This window comes from Grampus griseus (genome assembly GCF_964374135.1).
Source record: "Grampus griseus genome assembly, chromosome: 6".
Classification (NCBI taxonomy): domain Eukaryota; kingdom Metazoa; phylum Chordata; class Mammalia; order Artiodactyla; family Delphinidae; genus Grampus; species Grampus griseus.
The window spans coordinates 8,544,452-8,557,250 of NC_139000.1; the positions used below are offsets into that span (position 1 = coordinate 8,544,452).

At 47.2% G+C, this 12,799-nt stretch overlaps 1 protein-coding gene across 3 annotated transcripts in view; it reads right to left on the minus strand.

Annotated features, from left to right (window-relative positions):
* Positions 1–12,799, minus strand: part of RALGPS1 (Ral GEF with PH domain and SH3 binding motif 1) — a 282,818-nt gene that overhangs the window by 180,221 nt on the left and 89,798 nt on the right. For all 3 annotated transcript variants that reach the window (XM_082657473.1, XM_082657474.1, XM_082657475.1), the window contains one exon: positions 4,181–4,264. In XM_082657473.1, coding sequence (XP_082513599.1) covers positions 4,181–4,264 — 84 coding nt within the window. The remainder of the gene's footprint in view (positions 1–4,180; positions 4,265–12,799) is intronic.

Here is a 12,799-nt window from a genome sequence, read left to right on the forward strand (position 1 = left end):
TACTGCTGACCCCCTGAACCTAGCACAGAGCCCGGTACCATGTGCAGTCAATGTCTATTAAATAAATAAATGAATATAACCAGAAGTAATGAGCCTCAAATGAAGGAGGGTTTATACAACGAGGAAAGAATAATTGTTTGGAGGTAGCATTTGGAAGGGAAAATGCTAACACTGCCTCCCAGCCCTGTGATAAATGAAGTCTGGAAGAACAGGGGATTCTACTGGAGTCATGTTCAGAAAAATGCGGGGGGCCCTAAGTAAGGAAACTCACCAGCTATGTGGCTTTGAGCAAGTTACTTCACTTTCCAGAACCTCAGCTTCCTCATCCATAAAATGGGTTTAAAATATCGGCCTCAGTGGGTTTTGTGAAAACAGAATTAGATGATGCAGGTTAAATGCTTAGCACAGTATCTAACTCAGTAAGTTGAGCCTAAGTGCTCAATAACTGTTTTTTAAATAGTCTCGATTAAAGCCAAGAGGAATCAGGAACATTCGGTGACTAGGCTAATGACGCATGCATGGGGTACCAGCAGATTGATCAGGGGAGAAAGCTGAGAGCTGGATGGAAGAGTGCAAGAGGGAAGAGGGTCTGTGGGCGGTTCTGGCCATCCCTCAGCCTCTTCCTGTCCGAGCACCAACTTTCCCTGAGGAACTGCCAGTCCTCCCATCTCAGTCCCTGCGGCCTTGGCCCCCTACCCTACCTCCACGGGAAGGCCTGTTTCTGAGACCTGGCCAGCCAGAGCCTCCTGTTTCCTGGTCAGGGTGATGAGATCACGAAGCGCAGGATGGGGCTCAAGCCAGGGCCATCAACCCCAGAGTCTCTGTTCCAGGACATCAAATGGAGCTACTGAAGAAGAGGAAGGTCTTTTCTGCAGGGGTTGCCCTCACAATGAGCTGTTGGCAGCCATCTTGGAACCACAGAGGAGGGGGCCGCCTGAGGGGAGCCAGCACAGAGAAACCACCTCCCTGAACGTCTCCAGGGACCTCCAGGTGGAGAGAGCAGCGCCATCCAAGCAATACATGAAGTCTAGTCTCTCCCTGGACATTGTTACATAAGCCAGTAAGGCGAGTTTGAGCTGGGGTTTCAGTCATTAAGAACTACGTACGTGTATGTGTGTGTGTGTGTGTGTATATATATATATATATATATATATATATATATATATATATATGAGTCCATGAGAAACGTTAAAGCAGTCCTCCAGGGCAAAATGTTGGGAACCTTTGCCTGGTCCAATCTCTGCTAATACATAAGGGTCCTGAGACCTAGACTTGGACTTGCCTAAGGCCTCAGAACAGGTTAGCAGCAGAGCCTGGACTGGAACCAAGTCATCCGAATTCCCTCTCTGTCTCTTCCTAATTCTTCATCTTCAGGACACAATCTCAACCCCACCGCCAGCACTTAGGCCCAAGGCTAACCTTCCTTTCAGCTTGTAGCTCCCACTACAATACCACCCTTTTTAAGGCTAATATTACTTGTTTACTATATGTCAAGTGCTGAGCTAAACCCTTTACATCCATGACTCTCATTTAATCTTCAAAAATCACTTGAAACGATTCTTCCTATTTTATAAATGAGGAAGGTCAGAGGCTGAAAGACAACCCAAGATCATACAGGCAACAAGTTGTAGAGCTAAGGTGCAAACTCAGGTCTGTTTGATTCCATGTGACCACAGCTCCTCAGCCTGCTGTCCACAGACCTCTAAAGTGTTCATGTACAGACTTTGGGGGGCAGTGGGCAGGGGAGGCAGCAAACCCACTCAGATTAAATGGAAATGTATATATCTATGTATTTATCTGAGGGCAGGTTCATATGTGATATTGTCAGATTCCCAAAGGAATCTGTGATCGGAAAAAGACTGAGAACTTCTGGCTTTATGGTGAACTCCCTGGGGCCAAGACACAAGCCTGGCCCATAACAGACCCTTAGGGAACCTGGCCAAGCTCTTCCATCTCAGCCACTCTATAAACAAATCCGAAGGGACTCAGGTCCCATGGAGAAGCAGGCACGTCCTCAGAGGCCGACCAGAACACTTGGCTGCTGGATTTTTGGTTTGGCCACAGGGAGCCTCAGATTCCCTCGCAACCTCCTTCCAATCAACTAATCTTCCCTTTCTTCCCGAAAAAATGTTTGGATGCCTACTACATACAGACACGGCGCTAAGAGCTCTACCTATATCATTTCATTTCATTTTCGTAACAACTGTGCACAGTGAGTACTATTATCATTCTCATTCACAGATAAAGGAAACAGGCTCAGAAAGGTAAGGGACCTGCTCGCCTTTATCTGGAGTCTGATGAGCAGCTTTGCTGTCACACGTGAAAGTCTGCCAGGAAGAGACGCCAATCAGTTCATCTCACGGAAAGCAGCCCCAGCGGCTGATGGACTGGCCACTGGCCAGTTTTCAAACCAGAGCTACCAGGGCTGTGTCCAGGAACTGCTCTCTAAGTGGCTCACAGGCCAGCAGGGAGACCATTTCTCAGAGCATTCTGTGAGAATGCAGCTTTACTTCTGGCTCATTTCACCCACTTGGTCTGAGCTGGACACAATACAATTGTTCACAGAACAAGCTGCACTGCCCTTTGCCAAGCTGACCTGGCCTCCACGTGCAAAGTAGATTACATCAGAGCCGCCAGTGGCCCTCCTCCGGGAGCTCTGTAGCTGATCAGAGGTGGGACTGAGCTGGCTCCCAGCCAAATAGTTTTGCTAAGGAAACTATGAATCCCCTGATACTGTGTACACATCTGGTTTTTTTTAAAGACTAAGCTCAGTTGAAAAGGAAAAGATTTTGAAAATAAAGAAGAAAAAAAAGAAGGCTTCAGTATTTCTCTTTTCAAAACAAAGGGTGTACAGTCCCTACCACAGATGTGGCTAGGCCTTCCTTAGTTCCTGTTGTATCTCAGAAAACAACAATAATGTGAACTCTGGCCTTGATCATCAGAACACAAGCTGGCGCCTCTCTGAGTCTCTCACTATGCTTGGAGCGGTAACCAGCCAGGGCTGGAGAAGCCTGGAGAGAGCTGAGTAACGGCAATGCGCAGGACCCGGCACTTCCCAGCGGGACGGCCCAGCTGGAGGGAAGGCCCAAAGGGAACCCAGGCCCAATACCCAGAGCCCCAGTCACGCACACTGTGCAACCTCGAGGCCACTGTCCTCATCTGAAACCAGAAAAGCAAGAGGAAAGAGGAAAAGCTGTCAACAGCCCCATTTGGAGCTTTGGTTTGTTCAAAGGGGTCTTGCAGCGTACTTTCTACTGAAGATCATGTTCTGGCAGGTCTGTCTGAGCAGTCAGAAGCCTACCCCACTTACTTGGTCCAAGTCCCTGATATCATTCCTTTAGGTGGGGATGCAGCGCTTCCTACCTGGAGCAAAGGTTCTGATTGGACCAAGTCGGTTTGTAGTAGCATGCATGCGGCCAGTGACCAGGCCATCAGAAATTCAAAGAAATTCAATTCAAAAAGTGTTTCCTGAGTACCTCATTCATTCATTCTACATATATTTACTGAAGGTCTATTATATGCCTGACATAGGGCAAGGTGGTGGGGGACACAGTGATGAACAAGATAGACATGGTTCCTCCCCTCGTGAAGCCCACAGATGGCCAAGGAAGATGGAGACTAAAGAGTTACACAGAATGAGGACAGATGGGGAAAGGACCACATGGAGAAGTACAGGTGCACTGAGGAGACATATGACAGGGAGACCTTATACAGGCTGAGATTCATGGGAGGCTCCTAGAGAGAGTGATATTCCCACTGAGATCTGGTTGGGAGCTGAACAGGGAGGACAGCACGAATGGGGCCCTGATGAGACCAAGATGTGATGCAGCAGGAAAGAGGCGGGAGGCCAGGATGGCCGAAGCCCACAGAGTGGGGGGACAAACGAGATGAGGCTGGAGAGGTGGACAGAAGCCAGACCCACCACGCAGGACCTTGTAGGGCACATTAAGGTGCCCGAACCCTAGCTTAAGTGGAATTGGAAGCCACCGAAATGATTTAAACACAGAAAAGAGGTGTTCAATTCCCCCCGCTGTGTGAAAAAGCACAGATGAAGTGGGGGCTTAGGAAGAGGAGTTTGGACCTGGGGCCAGGTGCCTGAGACTGAAGCCTGGAGGGGCTCCCAGCCCATGGGGGACAACAGAGCGCTATCTGCACAAGCACATGCAAGCGGCATTCTTACCTGGTTAAACCTCCGGGTAAAGGCCACGACGTTGGGAGCGAGACTATGTTTCTCCTTCTTACTCCATCCACAGCTGGCTAGTTCCTGGGAAGCACAAAGTCAATTTCAACAGTGATTCCAATGGGGATGCAAATACAGCAGGGCATCTAACTGGAATGTGGACACAGAGATGGGGAAGGACTGAAGCACTGGCCATCTATGTCCTCCCAGGGTGGGAGAGATTCTCCTCCTCCTCTGGAGAAGAGGGCTGGGTCTCTAGGTGGAGGTGTATCCTGGGACCCCCAGAGGTGAGGGTGAGAAGCAGGACACTTTTCTCCATAACCCCGGCCACATCTCCCAGGACTTCTATGCCAAATTATTCTCAACCCCACCACTGCCACTCTGCCAGCTCCCCGGGACCAGAAGCCCTTTCTTAATGCAAATTGTCTGCGAGAGGGTATAATGTTATATTGAGCAGGATCATACCCCAGGGCTACCTTAAAATTAAAATCTGGCTGAAGATGCTCAGATTTCATTGACCAAGTGACATCCTCCATTCCTGGAACCAGGGGACGTCCTGGGCCAAGCGATCAGAGAAGCTTCTGGAATGACCTCAGATTCTTTCCTGAAGTTGCCCCCCCCCCCACCGCCATCTCTCATATAAACAAAAGGGGGCAGAAAGACAGGTTGCCTTAATATCTTCTTCAGGAGCGTAGTCTCTTCTTTTCTAGCAGATTTAGCATGATAATTTGAAGAGTCAAATGACCTAAATGTTACCTAACAGTGAGGCTGGTTCCTCTCCAAGGGAGGAAATGGGAGCAATCTAATGAGATTACCTGGGGGAAGTAGATAAAAGGATGAAGGAAAAGCCATTAACTAAATGCCCAGCTTTGCCAGCTTGTGCCTTGGTGACCCCTGGCAGAGAGAATGCAGGGAAGGAAAGTTCTCTACCCCTCAGTTACAAGGCTTCCTTCTAACTCATATCCAGCCTCTGTATTATTAATGACATTATTTTTTGCCCCACACCTGGAACTTTTATAAGGGCTTTAGTGAGGGTCGGCTGCCTACCAGCCGGAACAGACACAGATCAGGGGTCTACCAGGAAGTCAGGGGGTGCTGTGGGAATGGCCAAAGACAAACTGAGCAGTTAGGCCTGAAGTGCCGTGCCCTTCAAATGCATCTCAGGACCCAACTGAAGTCACCGGCACGCGCCTGTGGGAAGCCGGCTGCAGGCAATGGGCAGCTCCGGATTCAAGGTGAATGACCTGGACTTGAGAACGCTTGGGAACCAGCCAGGAGCTAAGAAACACAGCTCCTCTTCCTGGAGGCCTCACTTCTATAAATGGCACCATTGTCCTCCCAGTCACCCATATGAAAAAATACAGCAGACATCCTTGACCCTGCCAAGTCCTTCTCACCCTCACAATTTAGACCCCAAGTCATGGTAATGACAATGATATTAACTAATGCTACCATTTACCAAGAATCCCCCATTGTGTCGGTACCGGACAGGGAGCCTCACTTGTTATCTCATGTAATTCTCACCACATCCGTTTTAATACAGAAGAGGGCTGAGTCCTATAGTCATCACCTTGAATGAACGCTCTGGCTCCACTTCTTTTCACAAGTAGACGTGAATCTCTTTGAGCTGTAGAGTTTGCCTGTTTACCATGATTCTCCTCGATGTGTGTATCCGAGTTTCTTTTCTAGCGTATATTTGACCTACAAAGTCAGTTCCATTGACTCCTACTCCACCCCACCTTTAGAACATATGCAGTCGGCAAATGTATATTACTGCCCTTTCGAAAGGTAACTGTGAGGACAAGAGCCTCTCTCCCCTACGGATTCCAAAGCCAGCCCTGGAAATGTATGTGTTATAATCGGATATAAAAGAGAATTTCTAAAACTGATGTTCAAGGACTGGGACATGGTTGTTGCCCAGTTTCTGGCTGGTAGTTGCTCCCTTTGTTTTTCCCTGAATTCTTTAATAAACAGCAGAAGTTATACACACATCCGTAAGTGTGGGGGGCAGGGACGGTACACGTGTGTAAGGGTTCATTTAATTCAGAGTTTGGGTCTATTTCCACACTGTAAGTAACTTAGGAAGGCATCCTCAAAGGGAGCAGTGTGGACCTTACAGACCGAGCCAGGTCAGAGCCCACCCTCCACACACTAGCTGCGTGATGTGTATCTTCTCAGAACCTCAATTTTCTCACCTTAAATGGGTCTGATAATATATTTACCCGTGAAGCTCATTAGAACAGGTAAGATTAAAGCTCACACAGAGGACCTGGCATGTAACAATCACTTGATAAATGTTATTACCCACCCTCCTCTTTCCAGGGTCACGCTGCTGTCAGACACGGCCTTAAATCCAAACACTCCCTTCTTTCTTCCACACACACTCTTGTCGCTGTCTTGAATTATTAACAAAATCGATTATTATTTCTCTTTCATTCTGCTGATGTCATTCAGGCAAGAACCAAAGCAGTTACTTAATACATCTGCCCCAAATTTGTTTGATTTGAATATTTCTAAGACCCTGATTTAAAAACTGCATGTACAGTTCTTGGCGTTTGACAATTCCCTAAGGACCCTTTTGCACTGGAATACATGTCACATTTAAAATTAAAACTTTGGGACTTCCTTGGTGGTCCAGTAGTTAAGACTTCGCCTTCCAACACAGGGGGTGAGGGTCCCACCAATACAGCTAAGATCTCATGTGCCTCACGGCCAAAAGACCAAAACAGAAGCAACATTATAACAAATTCTATAAAGACTTTCCAAAAAATGGTCCACATCAAAAAAAAAATCTTTAAAATGAAAACTTCAACAGAGTAAAACACTATGTTTGAGAGGTTCCTTGATAAAATGGAAAGGGTCCTTTCCTTGCTCTGAATCCCAACCCTGTCACTCATTTCCTGGGTGACCGCTCTCTTGGCATCAGTTGCATCGCTGATGAAAACAGGGATGCTGAGACTAACTCCACAGAATTGTGGCGGAGACCAAGAGAGATAAAGCCTGACAAAGGAGGTGACATGCAGGGCACAGGCCTGGCTCACAGCAGATTCATTTGTTGAATGGACAGGGCATGAACATTCCTCAGTGTTGAAATCTCCCAAATCCAGTGCAGAAAGATTTATCAAGATGTCAAAAGAAATAAGGCCATTCTAACTGCACTAAAACACGTCCCAAGCCCAGCCTCCTTGGCAGTATTCCTCTTCTGTGTTTGGCCTTATAGGAATATGAGATGCCATCTGTGTGAAGTGGGTTTGGAAAACGTGAAGTAATAGAACAACACTCCTCCAGCCACTATTACCTAAAAAAGGTCCATGTTACAGAACAGATTTGAGTGTAATTAAGTTAAAATTGACCAGAGGAGACGGGGCTGGTTCTATAAGGGAGACAAGGGGCTGCGCTGAGGCTGGTAAGGCCTTGGTAGCCCTGCGTGCTGTAGAGCCAGCCCTGTGGCTGCCCTGGGGTGCGCTGGGGCCCTGATCTCGCCCAGGCTGTCCTTGGCTCTGAGCTGTCTGCTGAGGTCCACTGGATGTGAAAGGGCAGTAAGAGCCTGTACAGTCCTTGCCAGCTTCTTCTGGGACCTTTTCTCCATCATGTGGCTGTTCCCTGGGTTCACCGGGGAGAAACTTTCTGCCACTAAATAAACAAATTTACCTGCCTTCTCTCCCTTCCTCAGGCTTTAGTGGAAGAGAGGTCCTGTCCGCTCAGGACCCGCTCTCCTCCTGGCTCCCTCCCCCTCCCTGCTCAGAGGCCTTGCTCTCATGCCCTCTCTGGTCCCTGTATCTTCAACCTCTTCCTCTCCACTTTCTTTCCTGCTAGGATTTTTTTTTTTTTTTTTTTTTGTGGTACGCGGGCCTCTCACTGTTGTGGCCTCTCCTGTTGCACAAGCCAGGCTCCGGACACGCAGGCTCAGCGGCCATGGCTCACGGGCCAAGCCGCTCCGCGGCATGTGGGATCTTCCCAGACCCGAGCACAAACCCGTGTCCCCTGCATCGGCAGGCAGACTCTCAACCACTGCGCCACCAGGGAAGCCCCCTTGCTAGGATTTTAATGTGCAAAAGCCTCTCCCATTAATAATAATAATGGTGGTGACAACAATAACCACGATAGTAATAACAAAAGCCATCTTTTCTAGACCTCCCTGCCGCCTGAAAGGGTTGTCGGTTCTCCCTGTTTCAACCCGCTTCCCTGGCCACCTCCTTCTCTGGTGAGGCAAACTCTCTGCATATTTTCTGTTCTCTGTCCTTGCCCCTCAGCTCTGTGTTCTCTTGGTTGTCTTGACGCCTCTCGGGCCCCCCATTCGCAGTGTATTTTCCAGTTGCTTTGTTCTTTTCTGACACATGTCCCCCAAGCCCCACCAGGGTCGTCTTCCATATTCTCTACATCTGCATCCCTTCCTGGAAGATCACACACACCACCACGGCTTCCACCACATGCCCATGTCCAGCCCAAGTTTCTCTCCTGACTCTAGACCAGGATATTCAGCCACCTCCTGGCCACACCTCCCTTGCCCTCCCACAGGCACCTCAAAATCAGCACGCCCAGAGCCAAAAGGGTGCCTGACCAGCTGCCTCATGTCACCTAACGACATGAGATTCATTTAGACATTCAATCTGACAAAGGAGGGTGTTTATTACAAAGACTGTCCATGGAAAAAATCCCTAACCAAGATAAAAACAACTCTGTCTTAATACCCCCATCTGCAAGCATTCCTAGGTGACAGCAAGAGTCAACACTGGTTTTGGCTCACCCTCGAAGCTTCTCTGGCCACCAGCTTTGTGCTTAGGGTTTTGGGAGTCAGATGCCCTGAGGTGGCCTGAGAAAGGCCTGACCCTGACTGTGCCTGGGGTCAATGAGGTAAGGCCCTGGAAGAGGAGACCTGGGGAGTGGGACAAGTCCTCCCTGAAGACCCCCACAGGATCTAAGCCACTGAGCCATAGGCAGCCACATGTGGCCCTTCCACGCATGTGTTTAATTCTAATTGGAATCTGCTCCAAATCACATTCCTAAAACATGCCCACATGGAAGATGCACCACGTCAAGGAAAGGTCACTAAATCTGACCTCAGGGACCACACCACATTACCATCTTGCTCAATGGCAACCTTTTTTCCTTCCTTCTACCTCCAAGTTTCTCCCCATCCCTCCCATCCTACCCTCTGGAACAATCTTCAGAAGAACTGGTGGGACAGTCACACACTAGTCAAAGGAGTTTTAAAAGCACCCCAGGGAGTGGGTGACCCACTGAGGCAGTGGGGGGAGACAGCGCCAGTTTGGGGGTTGGCAGTGGGGTCTGACTAAGGAGTAAGGCATTTCAGAGCTCTCATACCTCACAGCTGGGAATGCAAAATGGTAGCGCCATTTGGGAGAGCAGTTTCACAGTTTCTTTTAATGTTAAGCATACACTTCACGAAATGACCCAGCAATCTCACTAAAGCAAACATTTCATTTGTACACACAAAAAACTGTGTGCATGTTTATGGCAGTTCTCAATATGGAAATTCTCAATTTCCCCAAACTGGAAACCCAGGTTTCCATCAATTGGTGAAGGGACAAATTGTGATCCATCCATATAATCAAACACTACTTGGCAATAAAAAGGAATGAACTACTGACACAGGCATCAGCAAAGATAAATGTCAAAAGCTTTATGCTAAGTAAAAGGAACCAGACACAAAAATATTATAGGATTCCATTTTTATGACATTTGGAGATAGGTAAAAACTATAGGGACAGAAACCAGATCACTGGCTGCCAGGGGCACAGGGAAGTTCTAAGATGCTAGGCAAGTTCTCGCCCTGGATCGTGGTGGTTCCGTGAGAGAACAGTAGTCTTGCCTACCTTATCCACGGTTTCGCTTTCTGCAGTTTTAGTTACCTGCAGTCAACTGAGGTCCGAACATATTAAATGGAAAATTCCAGAAATAAACAATTCATACATTTTTAAATCATGCACCGTTCTAAAGCATGATGAGATCTCATGCCCTACAGCTCTGTCCAGCTCAGAACGTGAACCATCCCTTTGTCCAGCATATCCTGCCTGTCAGTCAACAAGTGGCCAGCTGTTATTAGATTGATTGTGGTGGTGTCACAGTGCTTGTGTTCAAGCAACCCTTATACTTAATAATGGTCCCAAAGCACAAGAGGAGTGATGCTAGCAATTAGGACATGCCAAGGGACTTCCCTGGTGGTGCAGTGGTTGAGAGTCTGCCTGCCAATGCAGGGGACACAGGTTCGAGCCCTGGTCGGGGAAGATCCCACGTGCCGTGGAGCAACTAAGCCCGTGAGCCACAGCTACTGAGCCTGCACTCTAGAGCCCGCAAGCCACAACTACTGAGCCCATGTGCCACAACTACTGAAGCATGCACACCTAGAGCCCGTGCTCCGCAATAGGAGAAGCCACTACAGTGAGAAGCCCACGCTCCGCAGAGAAGAGCAGCCTCCGCTGGACGCAACTGAGAAAAGCCCGCACACAGCAACGAAGACCCAATGCAGCCGAAAATAAATAAATAATTTTTTTAAAGCGTGAATTTTATTGGATAAAATTAAACTTCAATAAGTGCGACTAAAAAAAAAAAAAAAAAGGAAAGAAAACAGTCCGAGCATCGAGGACTGTGAAGGGAAGCGCAGCAATAACAGCCATACAAAAGAACTAAAGAACAACTAGTTCACGTGGGACTAAGACAAAGAGGCCTGAAGGAGGGTCTCTGGGAAAAAAATAATGCAATTAAAAATGATAGGAATAAAAACATAACAGCAAACTTGAAAAAATTTGAGGACATGATGAGGGCAAATGATGATAGAAAAAAAGCAATTATAATCTCCAGGAATAACAAAAACCAAGAAATTCCTGTTAGTATATTTTTTTTTTGTTTATTTGTTTGGTTGGGTTTTTTTTGCGGTACGCGGGCCTCTCACTGTTGTGGCCTCTCCCGTTGCGGAGCACAGGCTCCGGACGCGCAGGCTCAGCGGCCATGGCTCACGGGCCCAGCCGCTCCGCGGCATGTGGGATCTTCCCAGACCAGGGCATGAACCCGTGTCCCCTGCATCGGCAGGCGGACTCTCAACCACTGCGCCACCAGGGAAGCCCTGTTTGTATATGTTTAAATGTTATATATGTATTTTAATAGTATACATACATTTAAAATAGTATATATTTTAAATGTTTAAATATATATTTTAATAGCTGTATACATTTAAATATTTTATTTTTTCCCCAATGTTAGGCAGTTGATGGATTAAAAGAAAAGGGAATCTGTGGGCCCTTGATGTGAGGCATATTCTCTCTTGAATGGCCCAGGGTCCTTAGAGAATGAAATACAACCCTGGCACACTACCTAGCTTGACACTGAATGACACTTACACATTTACATAGCCATAAAAATGAATGCTGTTTGTTGGTTTGCAACTTTTAGAGTCAACCTAAGGAAAACTGATGGACTTGGTGTAACTGCAAAATGTCAGAATGTTAATTCACTTGACAGTGTAAAAGTACAGCTGACAGAAGGTGGCAAGTGGAGAAGGGGAGGAAAAGCATGGGAAGTGAGCAGTCAAGAGACACTATATAAAGCTGATGAAATCGAGGTCTCAGCGCACCAAATAAAGTTCCAAAAATAACCAGTAGAAGAAAAATCCTCTGGGGAGGGGACTGGAGTAAGGGATCAAAGCCTTTCTTCATGAGCTCTTCTGTACTATTTGAATATCATGAAAAGATTACTTTGAAACAAATTTTAATAGGTGATATGTTATAATATTACACATTGTAAAGCTTCTAAAATTAAATTTTAACAGTTGAGTAAACACTCAAATATACAAAATTTTTATAAACTCATAACCTGCTTATAACCTGTCAGGGTCAACATCTATAACGCAAATGTGTCAACATAAATAGCAGATAGTTTTCAGGTGGCCACTAGGCACTTCTGTACCTTCTGATGGAGTAAGCATGTGAAATCATGACCATCTGAACCTTCAGGAAACAGGCCTGTCCCACAGGAAACGTCAGGGCTTTTACCCAAGTGAATCACAGAGAAGGGAGCAGCTAACCGGGGAGGCTGCCTTAGACCCTCACTGGGACAAAATTGGCTGTGATGAAAAATGGAAGGAAAAGAAAAGGGAAGGAGGAAAGGTAAAAGGAGGCAAGGATGGAAGAAAGAAAGGAAGGGAGAGGAAGAACGGAGGGATCAGGGAAGAGGGGAAAGAAGACCGGAGGGCGGGGGGCCCAGCTGAGCACCAGCCCCCATGCTGGAGGGGCTCCAGGACAGTCAGACGAGACCTCGAGGAGCTCAGTGTCTGGCCGGTGGGGGAGACAGACATGAACACAAATCACTGTAACTCAAGACAACAAAAAGCAACTGCACTTTCCTGCTTTATTTCTGAAGGTTGAAGACCTAAAAAGACATTTCCTAGATCCAAGCTTTCTGAGTGACTGTCAGTGGGCTGAGGCATCTTTAGCTCTTTCCTGGGAGAAGAAGGAGAAAGAGGGGAAAGGGTGAGAAGAAAGGATGAAGAAGGAAGAGGAAGAGAAAAGGAAGAGACAACAGTAATTGACAATTTATAAAACACATCTACATTCGACACCAGAGTTAAAGTATGTTTTATGAAATATAGCAATGGACCAAACA